Source organism: Dendrobates tinctorius, unplaced genomic scaffold, assembly GCF_039654945.1.
Source record: "Dendrobates tinctorius isolate UK_male_01 unplaced genomic scaffold, ASM3965494v1 ptg000003l, whole genome shotgun sequence".
Classification (NCBI taxonomy): Eukaryota; Metazoa; Chordata; class Amphibia; order Anura; family Dendrobatidae; genus Dendrobates; species Dendrobates tinctorius.
The window spans coordinates 47,325,323-47,344,341 of record NW_027361671.1 but is presented as its reverse complement, the minus strand read 5'-3'; the positions used below and the strand labels follow the sequence as shown (position 1 = coordinate 47,344,341).

General features: G+C 43.9%; 1 protein-coding gene across 3 annotated transcripts in view; it reads left to right on the top strand.

The window, feature by feature from the left end:
* The window catches only part of TMEM232 (transmembrane protein 232), a 490,587-nt gene that overhangs the window by 166,986 nt on the left and 304,582 nt on the right, over nt 1-19,019 (top strand). For all 3 annotated transcript variants that reach the window (XM_073549444.1, XM_073549409.1, XM_073549521.1), the window contains exon 9: nt 3,187-3,310. In XM_073549444.1, the coding sequence (XP_073405545.1) occupies nt 3,187-3,310 (124 nt within the window). The remainder of the gene's footprint in view (nt 1-3,186; nt 3,311-19,019) is intronic.

The following is a 19,019-nucleotide window of genomic DNA, read 5'->3' as shown; positions in this document are numbered from 1 at the left end:
GAGATCAGGCAAAAGCTTAGAACACGGATGACTTCTCACCACCACACAATGAGAAAAAAGAATGGATCTACCTGTGGCCAAACATTTTTGTATGCCTGATCACAGCACCATAGACCTGAAATTACTTGTATTGAAAGGTAACTTCAAATCTCAGAGACAAAAGAGTCTGGGAGTATAAACTTATGGCAACCTTTGACACACTCAGTGCCGGAATAAATGTGTCGCATGGATTTATGTCTTTTTATATCAATTAAGGAATTTGCTCTTCAGACCTTGTGGGGGCATCACAACACAGAACCAGACCCCAATCAGAGGACAATAAAACTTTCACTTCTTATCTACGAACTGTTCCAATATTTACGGACACAACTTTTTATCACTCTTCCATAATGACAGTTCTGTGCTGTGTTGTTTATAAATATGTGATTCTTCAGATTTTGTATTATTGTATATGCCTGATGAAGAGACCTGAGTAGTCTCAAAAACTTGCAATTTGTTACCATCTTTTCAGTTAGCCATTAAAAGATGTCAGCCACTGAGGACTCTCAATTCCAAATATTTTTGAGGCCATCATAGAGTGTTGAAGCCATTAATCAGTTTGGGGGCTACTAAGGCATCAGTATACTGTGTGGGGGCATTATACTATGTATAAGATAGCTTCCTACTATGTAGAGGGGATCTGCGCAGGGGGGGACTCGGGACATTATTAAATGTTAAGTTGGCACTTATTGTTATAGGGGAACTCAGGTTATTGTGACTGTCAAAGGGGCACGCAGGGGGCATTATTACTTTGCAGGTCCGAAAATGTGGGCATTGTTTTCTGGGGAACTTGCACATGGCATTACTATATTCTAGAGGGGTTTTTACCAATTTGAGGACACACAGTAGTTGCAGTAATAGGGACACATACGGCAGCAGTGGCTCAAAATTGGGATATCAGCAGGATGAGGAGTTTGTACAGGTTGGAAATTGATAGGGGCAGTGCAGTAAATGTGAACAAATGTGTCTTAGTACACAGCCAAGTCATAGCTGGAGAAGTTGTCATGTCAGTCTGGGCCAGATGAAAAAGATGGGAAAAGTGAAAGACACTACCAGAAAGAACATCACCTGTAAGTTACAATCTGTAACTGTACTGTAATTACATGCTCTGCAGGACTGGTATCTACTACTACATGGTCACCATATGGCGGTAATATCAGTGTAATATCGGAGTATTCATAAATTATAAGCTTGCGAGCAGGGCCCTCACTCCTTTAATCTATGTGTTTATTGTTATGTTGTAATGTCTGTTGTCTGTACAATTTAAATAGACTTGGCACACACCAAAAAGATTCTGATGCAGAAAGGTGGTTTTAATGAATTGCAGTACATACATACAGACATTTCGGTCTAGGACCTTCATCAATGTACAATAAGTTGTACTGTGAGCTCTTAGTGACTGGGCTTTAAGGGAGACACCAACACTGCAAGGAGGCATCTGCGGCCGTCCCACGTGGTTCTGTATAACAAATGGACGCAGTATCCACCGCGAATCCAAGGGTCCTAGACCGAAACGTCTGTATGTATGTACTGCAATTCATTAAAACCACCTTTCTGCATCAGAATCTTTTTGGTGTGTGCCAAGTCTATTTAAATTGAAGTTCACGGATTGGGATCCTACTTGTGCACCACCTCCGTTTACCAGGGTTGTGCCAACGGTTTTGTACTAATGTTGTCTGTACAAGTCCCCTCTAAAATGTAAAGTGCTGCGGAATATGTTGGCGCTATAGAAATAAAATTATTATTAGTAGTAGTAGTATTGGTCTTTATACAGAGATTTTTTTTTTAGTAACAGCTCTGACATATGCTGAGGTTACTCTATACCTACAATTAGGGTGCGCCACCATTGTTGTAAACAGGATTACATAGTTAGGAGCCCACTCAGAAGTTTCGCCCCCGCCCCCCGAACTAAAACCCTAGCTATGCCTCTGTTTACAATACAAGTCACTGAATCACAAAAGGTGCCTGGTCATCTTCTGGCGTGTTCTACCATAGTTTTTACTTAGAGTTTTTGCTTAAAGAAATGCTAATAGTCTCTTGCTTATTCACTGTAGTGAAAAAAATGACCAAAGAACAAAAGTAAAAAAGACTTAAAAAAAACTCCAAAAAATGCAGATTGCAAGAACTTCGGAAAAACACTCAGGAAATAATCGAAAAAACGTCACAAACGATGCTTCAGGAAAAAAATACTTGATCATATTCTACTTAAAGTGGTTGTCCACTATTCGGATAACCTCTTCTGAATCTCTATGTTTTCGTCTAGGAAAATAATAAACACTTACCGTATACTGATCGCCGGTGCCAATCCAGCGGTATCAGCATTGGCTTTCCCAGGGATTGCATTACATTGTTATGTCACCCAATCCCTGTAGCCAATTAGTGGTCACTTCACTCTCCCCTCTTTCAGACAAATCAAGACTTCTGGAGTAAGTGACAAGGCATCCACAGTTTTCACTTCTTCTGGATGTTCATTACATCCATAGAAAAGGAGAGTGAGGCCAGTGCTGATTGGTTGTATGGATTGCGTGACCTAAGAATATCACAAGATCCCTGGGAGAGCCAGTGCCGACACCGCTGGAATGGCACTGGCACCGGAGGTGAGTATAGGTGTTATTATTTTACAGAAGGGAACATAGGGATTCAGAAGGAGTTGTCTGAATAGTGGACAACCCCTTTAAAAAACTTGGCTGGTTTGCCTAAGTTTAAAAGACATCATGTGCGCCAAGTCTAAATAATCTATCCTCAGTTTCCTTATTTTTGTACTCTTAGCTTCTATAATTTATCACGTTTGTAACTAAAGGAAAATTAAGTTTGACAATCATTTGGGAAATAAACACAAAGGGGTTTTGTTCTTAATGTGCCATCTGTGTTTTGTAGCCGGAATGAATTCTGGATAATTGAAAAAAAATGTATATTGAAAAATGAAAATTGTGATTAATTAAACTAATTGAACAAGGGAGATGTCTCATCATTCAGACTGTTCTTGAACTTAATCTGGTATAGATTTAGGATGTCTCTAAAGCTTCTCCAATTTAAAATCATCAGAACATAAGGTGACATTTTCTATTCTGATTGAGATAATGCTTTTTATTTACTACTTTAATCTTTTGATTTTATTTTCACAATTGTTTTATTGCTTTCACACAGGTTGGATTTACTTCTTGGCTTATTCATCTTGGGAGACGCTGCAAAAAAAAATATTTTCTGTTTAAGAGCATTTGTTGAAATTGGTTCTGGCTTTCTATCTACTATTTCACAATTTCAAGGACAGGTAAATATAAATAGCTGCAGTTGGGATAAAAGTCAGAAGGTATCTATTGTTCTGGCTGGAGATATGCCTTTATGAAAGCAGGGATGAGAGATGCCACTGTGTGGCTAATTGATCTGCAGTCACTAAGGTCCTGTAGTGATTGTGAGGCAAGAGAGAAAGGGTCTGATTTATCATTGTATTTTTTCCATTTTTTCAGAGGTAATTATAACTTAATTATTGACTTTTTGATTTGCTACAAATTCATCAAAGAATTTGAGCAGTGGGGTACCCCCTCTCCCTTGCTTCTGTACCTTCGGAGCAGAGGCACTTCAGCTGAAGTCTGAAGCATCATATAAGGTAGTACTGGCATCTATACTGAGTTCTGTAGTTCTTACTTAATAAAACTCTCTGTGCTGCCTTAACACCTTTTTCCTACCTTCGTCCTCACACACAATTCTGTCTTTTTTCCGGTAGAGGGAAAGGGTCTGCAGACTGCAGATACACTGAGTGGAACCTTTTGTACCTCCACTCAGCAACTCAGCTGTAATGTAAGGTTTCATGGGTTTCACCAACTTCCACAGAAAATAAATTCTGCACTTCTCATACCTCATGTCACCAACTGTATTTCCACCTTAATCAAGAAGGGGGCTAATTCCAGAATCTGATCTGTGTCGGCTTTCCAGCATTTGAAAGAGGCCTTCGTTAAAGCTTGGTTGCTGCACCATTCTGATTCTAACAAACAGTTTCTTCTGGAAGTGGATGCTGCCTATATCGGTGCTAGGACACTTCTTTTGCAAAGAACTTCTACGTGGAAGTCTGTGTTTTGCAATTTGTTTCCCTAAACTGTTTTCACCGACCATGTTTAATGATATTATTGGGGATCATGAACTTTTGGCCATTAAGATGGCGCTTAAAGAATGGCAACATCTACTGAAAAGTGCCAGCTGTCCAGTAATAATATAGATGGACCAGAAGAATTTGACCTTTCTACAGTCCAGTCAATGGTTAAATCCTCATCAAGCCAGATGGGTTCTCTTCTTCGTTGGTTTTGACTTCGAGTTTCACTTCCATCCGGCGTAGAAGAATGTGAAAGCAGATGCCCCTCCTCGAACCTTTGACTCCGTGGAAGAGTCACAGCACATAATAACTGGGTACAAATACTCCACTGGGTGGAGTTTTCCTACGACAACAATGTTGGGGAGTATCTCCATTCTTCGTTGTATACTCTCAGCATCTTCAAGTGCCCTCTCCTATGTCTGCTTTTTTTGGGGTAACAGCAGCTGTTTCATCATATGGCGATTTTCTCCAGATCTGGCATCAAACTCAGGCCCCTTTCCTTAAGTTAGCATATAGAATTAAGATTCATGAGGACAAGAAAAGAGGTTCACCGCCTTACTATCACACTGAAGATAAAGTCTGGCTGCCTTCCCGGAATATTTGCCTTAAGGCGCCTTCCTACTAATTTGCTTCAAAATTTTCAAGCAACTCAATCCGCTGACCTTCTGTCTTCAGCTCCCGGCAAATCTATGTATACCAAATTCATTTCAGGTCTCGCTCCTGAAGTCGGTGGTCCTGAATATTTTCTCCAGACCCCTTACTCCTACCTCTATCGCTGGTCCTGAAGGTTTTTCGGATGTCTTTGAAATTATGGACATACTGGATTATAAGAAGGTTTGGGGAACACCTTCTATTTGGTGGATTGTTAGGGCTTTGTTCCTGAGGAGAGGTCATGAGAGACTACTGAAAACATTTGCTCCCCTACCAGAGGTTGCTCTGTCGGTCGGGCCAAAAAAGGAGGTGACATAATGGTCGGTTTTGGTGCTCTTTTTTTTCTTGTGTTGTTTTTCAATTATCTGACTGTCCGCAGTACATCACCATAGTCCTACTTCCTGGTATATAAGGGTCATTATTATTATTATTCTGCACTCTCACATCCCATTGTGAATTCACTGAATATTATTTATACCTCTATACCACGTGGTTATCCTTTGTTATTTCTCTTGTTCATGGTGGGAGATGAGAAGCCATGCAGTGATGCCGGCATAGATGTTGCATACACTTTTAGGATTTTCCCTTGCAAAAGTGTGAGTTTTGTATATTTATGGCCACATTTCGACTAGACTTGTCCGGCCTTGCTCATTTCATTTTCATTGAGTGAAGCCACGCATGTCTAGTTGGCACGTGACTGTATTTATGTAAATTGCCGGCATGACAGAATTCTGACAGAGTTCAGAGCGCACTATGAGAATTCAGAAATCTGCAGTCACAAAGAATGACTGACTGCAGACTCATCACAAACTTGGACAACTCCTTTAATGCTCCTAACAAATAGAAATATGAGAATTAGTCAGTATCACACAATTTTTTTTACATCCAAGTACCTTATATATGATCTTGTCTCTGAAATCGTTCTCTCTTCTCTTCATCTTGTCCAGACGCCATGATGAGTTTTATCATCCACAGCTCGTCTTTGCAGACTTCCATCTTCTCTGGTCTTCTGCAGCACATCCCCACATGATGCCCTTAAAGATAGCAGTGTCATTATAATGCTCCTGAATAAAACTATCTGCCCTACGCTGAGTCCCTGAATAAGTAATTGCTCCTCATTATATTCCATGCACAAAATATGACCCACACACAGTCTCTCTTATGATACATGCTATCCACACTGCCCTCTCTTTTCCATAAGGGGCCCTCTCTTCACACTGTTCTCTCACACTGTATCCCACCTATATAGCCCAATCTCTATACTGCATCACCTAACACTCTCCTCCTCCTTGGCTTACTAGCCCTTCCTGGCTGTGTCCTTACACTGTCCCCCCCATGCTACCCACCACACTACTCATTCTTTATTTTGTGCCCATTCACACTTATCTCCCCCATACTGTCTCCTCACGCTATTCCCTTCAATAGTTTTCTCATACTTTTCCCGCTCCTTTCTCATACATTTATCCTCTTACTCTCCATACTGCCTCATCACACATCCCCCTGACTCCTTATACTATGTCTGCATCCATACCATCACCCTCGCTCCCCATACTGTGTTTGCATACATTATCCCCTCCTCTTCATATTGTGTCCTCAGCCACCCCCATGTCCCTCATCATACTGTGTCTGCACTCACCACCCCACTCACCATACTATATCAGCACCCATCTCCCATACTGTTTCCTCATACATACCCCCAACTCCCACCTTGCTCCACATATTGTGTCTTCAAATTTCCCTTGCTCCCCATATTATATCTGTACCTGTCCCTTTCTTGCTCCCCAAACTTGTGTCCTCAAATCATCCCTAGTTACGTTAATCTCCTTCAGCCCCATTACACTAAATCTCCCCTACACAGTAAATCCCTCCCCTACACAGTAAATCTCCCCTACACACATTAACATTTAATCTTCGGTGTCTTCATATCAACTAGTGTGGGGCATTTTCCACCAATGTTCTTCGTGCTTCTGCACGCCGGCAAGTGACATCAGCAGTGTGATCACATGTTCTGATCACACTGCTGACGTCTCTGTGACCCGGCGGTACTTGCGTCTGAAGTAAATTGATCACTTGGAGCTGGTGCACTGCATCTTCTATGAGCCAGCTATCGGCTTGACAGCCAGCTCAGAGAATGTCCAACTCACAGTCCGGAAGGTGTCAGAATGCAGCCGCAGGGGGGGACACTTTGGACCGCTGCACTTGGCCGCCCCCCAGATACGTCTCTGGTTACAGGACATGCAAATTCTCTTTCCTCCGTACTGACTATTAGTTGCAAGTAAATGTGCATGTAACCATAAGCGCTGACATTCAATTTACATACTGAAAACTACATTTATGATAATTTCTGATTACATTTAGTTTGAGGCTATAAAACAATGGAACTTGCACTTTAACCTGATTATCATGAGTGCATTATTCATATATTTGTATATTTTTAGCTATTTATATATGTATATTTATGCATGATTTCTGTATGTTTATCTGGGTATTCCCTGCATATTTTTAATAGTAAATTTTAATATATGAATTTTGAAATAAAAGTTTAATATTTTTAACATGTGAAGCATAGGTCTCTTATTAACCTGAGACTATTTCTCTTAGGCAGTGTGTGAATGTTATAATGCAGAAGTGATATGCATAAGATGGTCATTGTGACAAGTGTGTTAAGTAGAGTTGAGCGATACCGTCCGATACTTCAAAGTATCGTATCGGATGGTATCGGCCGATCTTTAAAAAAAGTATCGGTATCGCCGATTCCGATACCGGAAGTCCCATTCAAGTCTATGGGACTTCCGGTATCGGAATAAGAAAAACCCTTTCCTGCCCTTGTACAGCCTCTCTGGGGTCTGTACGGGCCTTTCGGGGGGCTGTGCCGGCCTGCCGGTGGTCTGTGCAGGCTCCGGGGGGCTGTGCTGGCCTGCCGGGGGGCTGTGCCGGCCTGCCGGGGGGCTGTGCAGGCTCCGGGGGGCTGTGCCGGCCTGCCGGGGGGCTGTGCCGGCCTGCCGGTGGTCTGTGCAGGCTCCGGGGGTCTGTGCAGGCATCGTCCGATGGGACTACAAGTCCCATCGGGCGATGCCTGCTACCATGACAGTGATTGACACATTAGCCAATGATGGGACAGTAGTAGTCCCATCATCCGGCTAATGTGTTAAATGTGTAAAAAAAAAAAAAAAAAAAAAAAATTACATGCTACATACATACAACATGCATACTACATACATGCTACATTCATACTACATAAATACTACATGCAACATACATACTACATATATACTACATGCATGCTACATACATACTGCATGCTACATACATACCACATATATACTACATACATACTACATGCATGCTACATGCATGCTACATGCTACATACATAACACATATATACTACATGCATGCTACATACATACTACATGCTACATACTACATATATACTACATGCATGCTACATACTACATGCTACATACATACTACATATATACTACATGCATGCTACATACATACTGCATGCTACATGCATGCTACATACATACTACATACATACTACATGCTACATACATACTACATATATACTACATGCATGCTACATGCATGCTACATACATACCACATACATAACACATATATACTACATGCATGCTATATACATACTACATGCTACATACATACCATATACATACTACATGCATGCTACATACATACTACATGCATGCTACATACATACTACATGCTACATACATACTACATATATACTACATGCATGCTACATACATACTACATGCATGCTACATACTACATGCTACATACATACTACATATATACTACATGCATGCTACATACATACTACATGCATGCTACATACATACTACATGCTACATACATACCACATACATACTACATATATACTACATGCATGCTACATACATACTACATATATACTACATGCATGCTACATACATACTACATGCTACATACATACCACATACATGCTACATATATACTACATATATACTACATGCATGCTACATACATACTGCATGCTACATGCATGCTACATACATACTACATGCTACATACATGCTACATACATACTACATATATACTACATGCATGCTACATACATACTGCATGCTACATGCATGCTACATACATACTACATACATACTACATGCTACATACATACCACATATATACTACATACATACTACATACAATACATTCATACAATACATACATAGACATACAGTACATATAACATAGAGTAACATACTTACCAATACTTGTCACATTGTTCCCCGAAGCCATTGTCATCTACGGAATAAATATTAACATAACAAACCACAAAAATACTCACCCACGATCCGAAGCAGTCCACGAGTGTGTCCCACGACGATCTTGGGTAGAGAACTGCAGCATCAGCTGTTGCTGCCGTTCTCTACGGGCTGCAGGAATCCAATGACGGAAGGTAGGTATCCTTCCGCACTGTATTCCTCCGCCACTTAAAAAAAAAAAGTCCCTAGTCTCACTTTATGCCATTGCTGTGTGGGAAATTCCCACGCAGCAATGGCATAAAGTGAGACTAGGGACTTTTTTTTTTTAAGTGGCGGAGGAATACAGTGCGGAAGGATACCTACCTTCCGTCATTGGATTCCTGCAGCCCGTAGAGAACGGCAGCATCATCTGATGCTGCCGTTCTCTACCCAAGATCGTCGTGGGACACACTCGTGGACTGCTTCGGATCGTGGGTGAGTATTTTTGTGGTTTGTTATGTTAATATTTATTCCGGAAAAGACAATGGCTTCGGGGAACAATGTGACAAGTATTGGTAAGTATGTTACTCTATGTTATATGTACTGTATGTCTATGTATGTATTGTATGAATGTATTGTATGTATGTAGTATATATGTGGTATGTATGTAGCATGTAGTATGTATGTAGTATGTATGTAGCATGCATGTAGCATGTAGTATGTATGTAGCATGCATGTAGTATATATGTAGTATGTATGTAGCATGCATGTAGTATATATGTAGCATGTATGTAGTATGTATGTGGTATGTATGTAGCATGTAGTATGTATGTAGCATGCATGTAGTATATATGTAGTATGTATGTAGCATGTAGTATGTATGTAGTATGTATGTAGTATGTATGTGGTATGTATGTAGCATGTAGTATGTATGTAGCATGCATGTAGTATATATGTAGTATGTATGTAGCATGTAGTATGTATGTAGTATGTATGTAGTATGTATTGTATGTATGTAGTATATATGTGGTATGTATGTAGCATGTAGTATGTATGTAGCATGCATGTAGTATATATGTAGTATGTAGTATGTATGTGGTATGTATGTAGCATGTAGTATGTATGTAGCATGCATGTAGCATGCATGTAGTATGTATGTAGCATGCATGTAGTATGTATGTAGTATGTATGTAGTATGTATGTAGCATGTATGTAGTATGTATGTAGCATGTAGTATGTATGTAGCATGCATGTAGTATATATGTAGTATGTATGTAGCATGCATGTAGTATGTATGTACTATGTATGTAGTATGTATGTAGCATGCAGTATGTATGTAGCATGTATGTAGTATATATGTAGTATGTATGTAGCATGCATGTAGTATGTATGTAGCATGTAGTATGTATGTAGCATGCATGTAGTATGTATGTAGCATGTATGTAGTATGTATGTAGTATATATGTAGTATGTATGTAGCATGTAGTATGTATGTAGCATGCATGTAGTATGTATGTAGTATGTATGTAGTATGTATGTAGCATGCAGTATGTATGTAGCATGTATGTAGTATATATGTAGTATGTATGTAGCATGCATGTAGTATGTATGTAGCATGTAGTATGTATGTAGCATGCATGTAGTATGTATGTAGCATGTATGTAGTATGTATGTAGTATATATGTAGTATGTATGTAGCATGTAGTATGTATGTAGCATGCATGTAGTATGTATGTAGTATTTTTTTTTTTTTTTTTTTTTAACATTTAACACATTAGCCGGATGATGGGACTACTACTGTCCCATCATTGGCTAATGTGTCAATCACTGTCATGGTAGCAGGCATCGCCCGATGGGACTTGTAGTCCCATCGGACGATGCTTGCACAGACCCCCGGACATCAGCACAGCCCCCCGGCAGGCCGGCACAGCCCCCCGGCAGGCCGGTACAGACCCCCACAGGGTGCACAGACCACCGGCAGGCCGGCACAGCCCCCCGGCAGGCCGGTACAGACCCCGGGCAGTCCACACAGCCCCCCGGCAGGCCGGCAGAGACCCCCGGAAGGCCCGAAATGACGGCGCATCATGATGCGCACACACCGCGCATCATGATGACGTCAGGCCGTCAATCAACTGAACTTCCGATTCCGATGCCGAATTCCGATATTGAAAAAATATCGGAAGTCGGTATCGGAATTCCGATACAGCAAGTATCGGCCGATACCCGATACTTGCGGTATCGGAATGCTCAACACTAGTGTTAAGTCATGTAAATTCTGGGGCTAAAACTTTTTTTTTTGTCGTAAAAATGTAATTATTTTTTCTTCACCGCCCAATGGTGTGAGGTTCTGTGACACACCGGTGGTGTTAATATGATCACTGCACCCCTTGATGAATTCATTGAGAAGTGTAGATTGTAAAACACGTTCACTTATGGGGGTTTCTGCTGTTCTGGTACCTCAGGGGCTATGCCAATGTGATATGGCACCTTTAAACTATTCCAGCAAAATCTGTACTGTAATATGGCACTCATTCTCTTCTGAGTTTTGCACTGTGCCTCAAAAGAAAAGAAGTTTTCAACCACATATGAGGCATTGGCATACTTAGGAAAAATTGCATGACATACTTTATGATACATTTTCTCCTATTATCCATCAAGTCTTGTAGTTTCTGAAATGGGGTCACTTCGGGTTTCTGCTGTTTTGGCATGTCAGAGACATTCACAATCTGTTCCAGGCATCATTGTTCTCCAGAACTTAATTGGCACTCCTTCCCTCCTGTACCGTGTTGTGTGCCCAATCAGTAGTATTCACCAAATATGGGGTATCTGTGTACTCAGAACAAATTATATGATCTATTTTCCCCTGTTACTCTTGTGAAAATGAACAATTTACGGCAAAAGGAACATGTTTGTGGGAAAAATGCATTTTTTCATTTTCGCTGCTCAGTGATATAAAATTCTGGTGAAGCACCTGTGGGTTCAAGGTGCTCCCCACACCTGTAGATAAGTTCTTTGAGAGGTGTAGTTTCCACAATAGGGCCACTTGTGGGGGGGGTTTCCACTGTTTAGGCACATCAGTAGCTCTCCAAACACGACATGACGTCTGCTATCTACTTACAAGTGAAATAGGCTAGAAAAAAGTATGGATATGTTAAAATGCCACCCCTCTACAACCTAAAGTTCTTCTAAGACTTTATCAAGGGCCCAATGTATAAAATAAATGCACCGTAAATAAAAATAGTAACATTGAAAAGAGACAGTTCTACTCGTTATTGGTGTTTCTAGCCCCATGACCATTAAAAAATGTCTAATTTATAAAAATGTCTGTGCAAAGGGGACCTCAGTTTAAAATGTTTCAGCAGTACTTTGTGGTTGTAAAACAAAAGTTGAAACAAAAATGGGAAAATATTTCCTATTTTTCTTCACATTTTCCCTCTTTATCAGCAAAAAAAGGGAATATAAAAATGACAAAAATTTAACCCCCTGTGACACAAAAAAAAAGATAAAAATTATTTTGAATATACAAAGGAGACAAAAATATATAGGAAGGGGGACGGGATGGTGGGTAAATGGTCCTATCATGAACTAGTTAAGTAACATTTCTAACTTTGAAATAGTGTTTTTTTTTTCTGACCTAGTGTTCAAAATTTTTCAACTTAATATAATGTTCTATGTCAGCAAGGTGCTTGTAATGGTAATCAGATCATTCAACTTCTGCATGTGTTCACTCTTTTCTATGTCAACTATCAGCTTGTAATGGTACATCTCCACATCTCTGCCTGCTGTCTCATGTGCTGCATATCACCTACAATATATTTTAGTGATGTCTGCTTACTGAATATTTGCTATAATTCATCTGTTGCATCGTTCTCAGTACTCACTGTTGTATATCCATGGGGGAGTTACTGTAGATGTTATCTTGGGAGAGGTGTTATAGCACAGAGGTGAAATCAGGACTTGTGTCATTGATCATCTATCCACACCAGGATGTGTTGAGCAACTGTTGCTGATTTATCCCAAACCAGCTCCCACAATCCCTCTCTCCTGACCCTGTAGTGTGCCCTATAAATTTAGAAACATTCTAAGGGGTGCACGCAGTGTGGGATTGCAAGCATCCCATAAGCAAAGCATCACAGATGCTAAACATCAAGGAAAAGCAGTTATTCCATGGTAGTCAGGGCAGAGGTCAGGAAACCAAAACTATGCACTCCCTTTTAGCCATGTGCTTTATTTCTATCCTCCTGTGTTCCCTTGCCATCCACATTCACTGCCCCATCCCCCCTCCATCACGACTCATACACATCAGCCCCTCTACACTTCCCTCTCCCATGTACAGCTCCCATGCACTCCTCACCTTCCTGCAAAACCTCAGCCCATCTTGCCCAAACAAATCACATAAAAAAACTTCCTACAATTCCAATAGCTACTTGCTCTTTATCTTCCTACTCCTACTGATTTGGGGGGACATTTCCCCCAACCCCGGTCCACCATCCCCCAACCTCAACCCCTACCCTACCTCATATCAAAACCATACTAATATTCTTAATATTACTTTCACTCCTTCATTTCCCTCTTTCAATTGTGCCTTCTGGAATCCACAGTGTGTTTGTAACAAGCTTCCATTCCTGCACAACTACTTTCTGAACAGCTCTCTGAATCTGTTGGCCCTCACTGAAACCTTGATCCAGGATTCTGACACTGTCTCCCCTGCTGCCATTTCCCTTGGTGGCTTACAATTATCCCATTCTCCCAGACCCACAAACAGACTTGGTGGTGGAGTCGGCATACTCCTGTCCCCACAATGCACCTTCTAGGTCATCCCCCTAGTTCCATCACTCTCATTCCCTTCTTTTGAGGTCCACACCATCAGTCTCTTCTGTCCCCTCTACCTCAGAGTAGAGGTCATATATCCACCTCCATGCCCACCCACCCACTTCCTTGACCATTTCTCAGCCTGGCTGCCACACTTCGTGTCCTCAGAACTACCAACCCTTATCCTGGGAGACTTCAACATCCCCATTAACAGCCCCACTTCCACAACTGCATCCCAGCTCCTATAATAATAATAATAATAATAATCTTTATATAGCGCCAACATATTCCGCAGTGCATTACAGTTTAACAGTTCTAAAACACAAGGCATAAGTAACAACGTTACTAATACAATAATTAAAGCAAAATAAGACGACCCTGCTCGTGAGAGCTTACAAAGTACAGGTGTGTATTTACAATGGTGCATTTCCAATAATGGTCCAGCCATCTTGAGGGAGTGATGGATAGATGGATATAATGAATGGGCTACACATGCACAGTTACACATAAAATGACTTTGATTAGTGAATGTGATAGGCCACTGTGAACAAAAGCGTTTTGATGGAGTACCTAAACCTATGCAAATTGTGGATAGTCCTAATTTCTTGGGGTAGAGCATTCCAGAGGATTGGCGCAGTGCGGGAGAAGTCTTGGAGTCGGGGGTGAGAGGTACGGATTAGTGCAGAGGTTAGCTCCTATCACTAACTACTTCTCTCGGCCTCTCACAGCTCTCAACCTCTGAGACACACAAAGACGGTAACACCCTTGACCTGGTCTTTGTCCGGCTCTGTTCAATCTCTTACCTAAATAACTCCCCGCGTCCCCTCTCTGACCACAACATTCTCTCCTTCATGCTCACAAATCCTCACCTACCCCAGCACACTCCTACCTACCACACATTCAGAAATCTACAAGCAATTAACCCTCATACACTTTCAGACTCCCTACACTCATCACTGTCCCCAATGTCCTCTTTTTCCTGTCCTGATCTGGTTGTACAACACTACAATGGCACTCTCAGAAGCACCCTTGACCAAGTAGTGCTTATGGGTCGCCCTGTCCCAGGGCTCTGGGGTACTCGGTACCGGGCCGGTGTCAGGGGGATGTGTCACGGCAGCTGTGACCCGGTCCGTGGCCCTGGGCACCCAAGTAATGGTGGTTTTATGTAATGGTTTATATGAATAGCTCGTGACACCACCTGTGGTGTTTGGCAAGCAAGATGTTAAGCCAACGCTGCGTGCAGATCCTCTGGGGCTGATGGTGTGTTGCAGCATAGATGGTATAGCTCCCCACAGGTGAAGCTGTAACCCCAGGGCAGTGTATAGGCGCAGGTAGTGTAAAGGAGGATACCCAGATGTAGCAGTGCTGGCGGCGTTGGCGTGGCGCACAATTGAATGGAAGACACCAGGGCTTGTAGTTCCAAAGCTTTACTCACAGTTCGTGGTACACACTGGTGCCAGCCTCCGTGCCGTGTCCTCTGGGGCAGAGACTCAATCAACCTCCCGGGCAAGTCAGGCTTCTCCTCTCCAACACTCCGCCAACATGTACCTTTCCTGAAATTAGTCGCTAATTCGTTTGGGGTCCGCAATTAATCCAAAACCCCTTTCTTTGTTCACGTTCAGCACTTGCCCCCATCCGGCTGCATCCCGGGGGCCATGATGACCTGCACGGACCCTCTCCTTCTGGGCCAGATCCGGGCCCAACACAGCCTTCTTTCTCTGCTCTCTCTCCCGGTATTCCGCTGCCAGCTGTCGGATGGTGGCCCGGCACCCTGCCCAGTTCTCTTCATCCTCCCGCTCTTCCCGAGATCGTCCCTCGCCCACTGGGGCCCGCGGCACCACCGTTAGGGGTCCAGATGTTTCCCCCTGGGGACAGTCATCCCGGTCCCAGACCAGGTCTAGCACGACCTAGCCAGCCACTGCAGCTGTGGTGCACCTCAGGGCCTTCCCAGGTGGAGGGGCATCTGACGTACCTGGGGCCTCCTGGTGGTGCGGCCTCTGCTCCGGTGCAGGCGGTCCGGGTGCCGGCTGTGGTGATACCGATGGCGGCTCCAGGTCCGCGGGGGCTTCGGTAGGGACCTGCGCAGCCGCAACAGGTCCGGGCGGGTGCATGGTCTCAGCTCTCGGATCCTCCGGTACGCTCAGCCGCACAGACAGCGTGGAGGTGAAGACCAGCGCTGCCGGAGGACAGTCCGGTGCAGCGGTAACAGGTACTGGTGGAGCGGGTACCGCAGGCGTAGGCCCCTCCCGGGCCTGCTGCCATCTCAGCTGCTCCAAAGCCTCCTGCCTCAGCCACAAACGGGTGGTCAGTTCCTCCTGCCTCGGCCCCTTTCCCGCCAATTGGCTTCTTCTGCCCCTCCTTCCAGGGGGCGGCGTCTTCTTCCAGTGCCTCCATACCAAGCCAGTATACGAACCCCTCGGGGGGTGGGCCATGTATCAGTCAAATAGTAATTCAGGCAGGGAAGGCCCAATACTCTTCACGGTCTTTTCCTAGGACCTCCCATCTCTTCACGCCCTTCTTCTCCGTGCCAGCGGCCATTTCTAATGTCCATTTTACAGTCTATTAAATCAGGTCTTCTGCACATTTTCAAAAGCATAAAGTCTCACAAATTTCAGGCACACAGAACCCGATGGCAGCGGGTCTCGTCATCCTGTTCGTGATGCCAAAATTTGTGTCGTCCCGTCCCAGGGCTGTGGGGTACTCGGTACCGGGCCGGTGCCAGGGGGATGTGTCACGGCAGCTGTCACCCGGCCCATGGCCCTGGGCGCCCAAGTAATGGTGGTTTTATGTAATGGTTTATATGAATAGCTCGTGACGCCACCTGTGGTGTTTGACAAGCAAGATGTTAAGCCAACGCTGCGCGCAGATCCTCTGGGGCTGATGGTGTGTTGCAGCATAGATCGTATAGCTCCCCACAGGTGAAGCTGTAACCCCAGGGCAGTGTATAGGCGCAGGTAGTGTAAAGGAGGATACCCAGATGTAGCAGTGCTGGCGGCATTGGCACACAATTGGATGGAAGACACCAGGGCTTGTAGTTCCAAAGCTATACTCACAGTTCGTGGTACACACTGGTGCCTGCCTCCGTGCCGTGTCCTCTGGGGCAGAGACTCAATCAACCTCCCGGGCAAGTCAGGCTTCTCCTCTCCAACACTCCTCCAACATGTACCTTTCTTGAACGACTCCTCTATTGCGCCTTTTAGTGTGAAAAGCTCCAGTACCGTGGTACTCTGAAGTTCCTCCTGTTAGATGTTCCTAACAACTCTTCCTTGTATGGCAGACAGCTGTAGCCTACTTCGGGGACTCCCTTCTCCTGAGTCCCGGCTCCCTATACAGATGCTGTTGTGCCCCAAGTCTTGGATGGGAGTAATGCATTTACAGCCAACTACTCCACTCTTTATATCCAACTCCACCCACCTCCCAGCACATCTCGTGTTACGAAGCAAGGACCCACGAAAGGTGCTCTGCTATCCCCTAAGCATGGAGCCGCAATCTGGTCCATTGCTGAACTATCCTGTGTGTGGGTGCAGGTGTTGGAGTGTGGAAAGGAGTTCCCAAGTTACCTAGGTGGTGGGGCACCACACCTTAGGAGAAGGTGCAGTACCTCTGTGGCGACTGAGCCTCAGGGGCGCCACACTTATCACCCTCAGAACCTCCAAGCACAGAGTAAAACAGCCCTGGCTCACATCGCAAACTTGACTGCTCCAGCGATGCTCTAGGAGTGCTGAACACTTATGGAGGAAAACTCACACACCAGAAGACTTCATCCACTTCAAATTTATGTTAAGAACCTATAACTCTGCCCTTCACCTCTCCAAATAGACCTACTACATCACCCTGATCTCCTCACTGTCCAACAACCCCAAGATAGTTTTTGATACCTTTCACTCCCTCCTCAGGCCAAATGTACAAGCCCCTACCATAGACATTTGTGCTGATGACCCCGCCTCCCACTTTATAGAGAAAATAGATAACATCCATCAGGAAATCCGCTCCCAACCACCAAGTGCTGTTACTCCCATCTCTCCCTGCATTTCCCCTGGCTCACTCTCCACATTTGATCCCATCACAGAAGAAGTCTCCAGACTCCTCTCTTCTTCTCTTCTGACTACATGAACTACCGACTCCATTCCCTCACATCTCCTCCTGTCTCTCTACCAAGTCGTCACAACTCACCTAACTACAATCTTTAGTCTCTCCCTCTCCTCAGGCATTTTCCCATCCGCCTTCAAACACTCTATCATTACTCCATTATTAAAGAAACCCGCTCTTGACCCATCCTGCACAAATAACTACAGACCAGTCTCCAATCTCCTCTTCATCTCTAAACTCTTGGAGTTCCTGGTCTACTCCTGCCTTACCCGTTACCTCTCCACTCACTCCCTCCTAGACCCTTCACAGTCCGGCTTCCGCCCCCTACATTCGACAGTAACTGCACTCATCAAAGTGACCAATGACCTTCTGTCAGCAAAATATAATGGTGACCACTTTCTGCTCATTCTTCTCAACCTTTCTGAAGCTTTTGACACGGTTGACCACCATCTCTAGGCTCCAGTCACTAGGCATTAAGGACACTGCCCTCTCCTGGTTCTCTTCCTATCTTTCTGACCACTCCTTCAGTGTTTTGTTCCCTGGCTTCACCTCATCTCCTCTTCCTCTTGCTGTCGGGGTACCTCAGGGCTCAGTCCTTGGCCTCCTTCTCTTCTCTCTCTACTCGGCCCCAATTGGACAGATCATCATCTGATTGGGCTTTCAGTACCATCTTTATGCTGATGACACACAACTATAAACGTCTTCCCCTGACCTTACCCCCGCTGTACTACAGAATGCCAGTGACTGTTATGATGAGTCACCGAAGGAGGAAAAAAACAAAATACCAGCTAAGTCCAGAAAAACCAGAGAGGTTGGCAGCTATCGGATTGCAGACCCCTGGACCTATCCACAACAACTAGCAGTAGCCGTGGGGGGTTCCTACGGTGCCCTAGACCCCTCGATCACAGCCGGAGAACTAGATAGCCTAAAGACAGAAAGGGGAAAAACTAAACTGCCCCAGAGCAGACCCCAAAGCAATAGGCAGCCCCCAACATATAATGACGGTGAAGCAAGATGAAAACACTAACACAGATAGAAAGATAGGTTGAGCAAATGATGGGGCCCAAGCTAACTACATAGGACAGGATAGGAA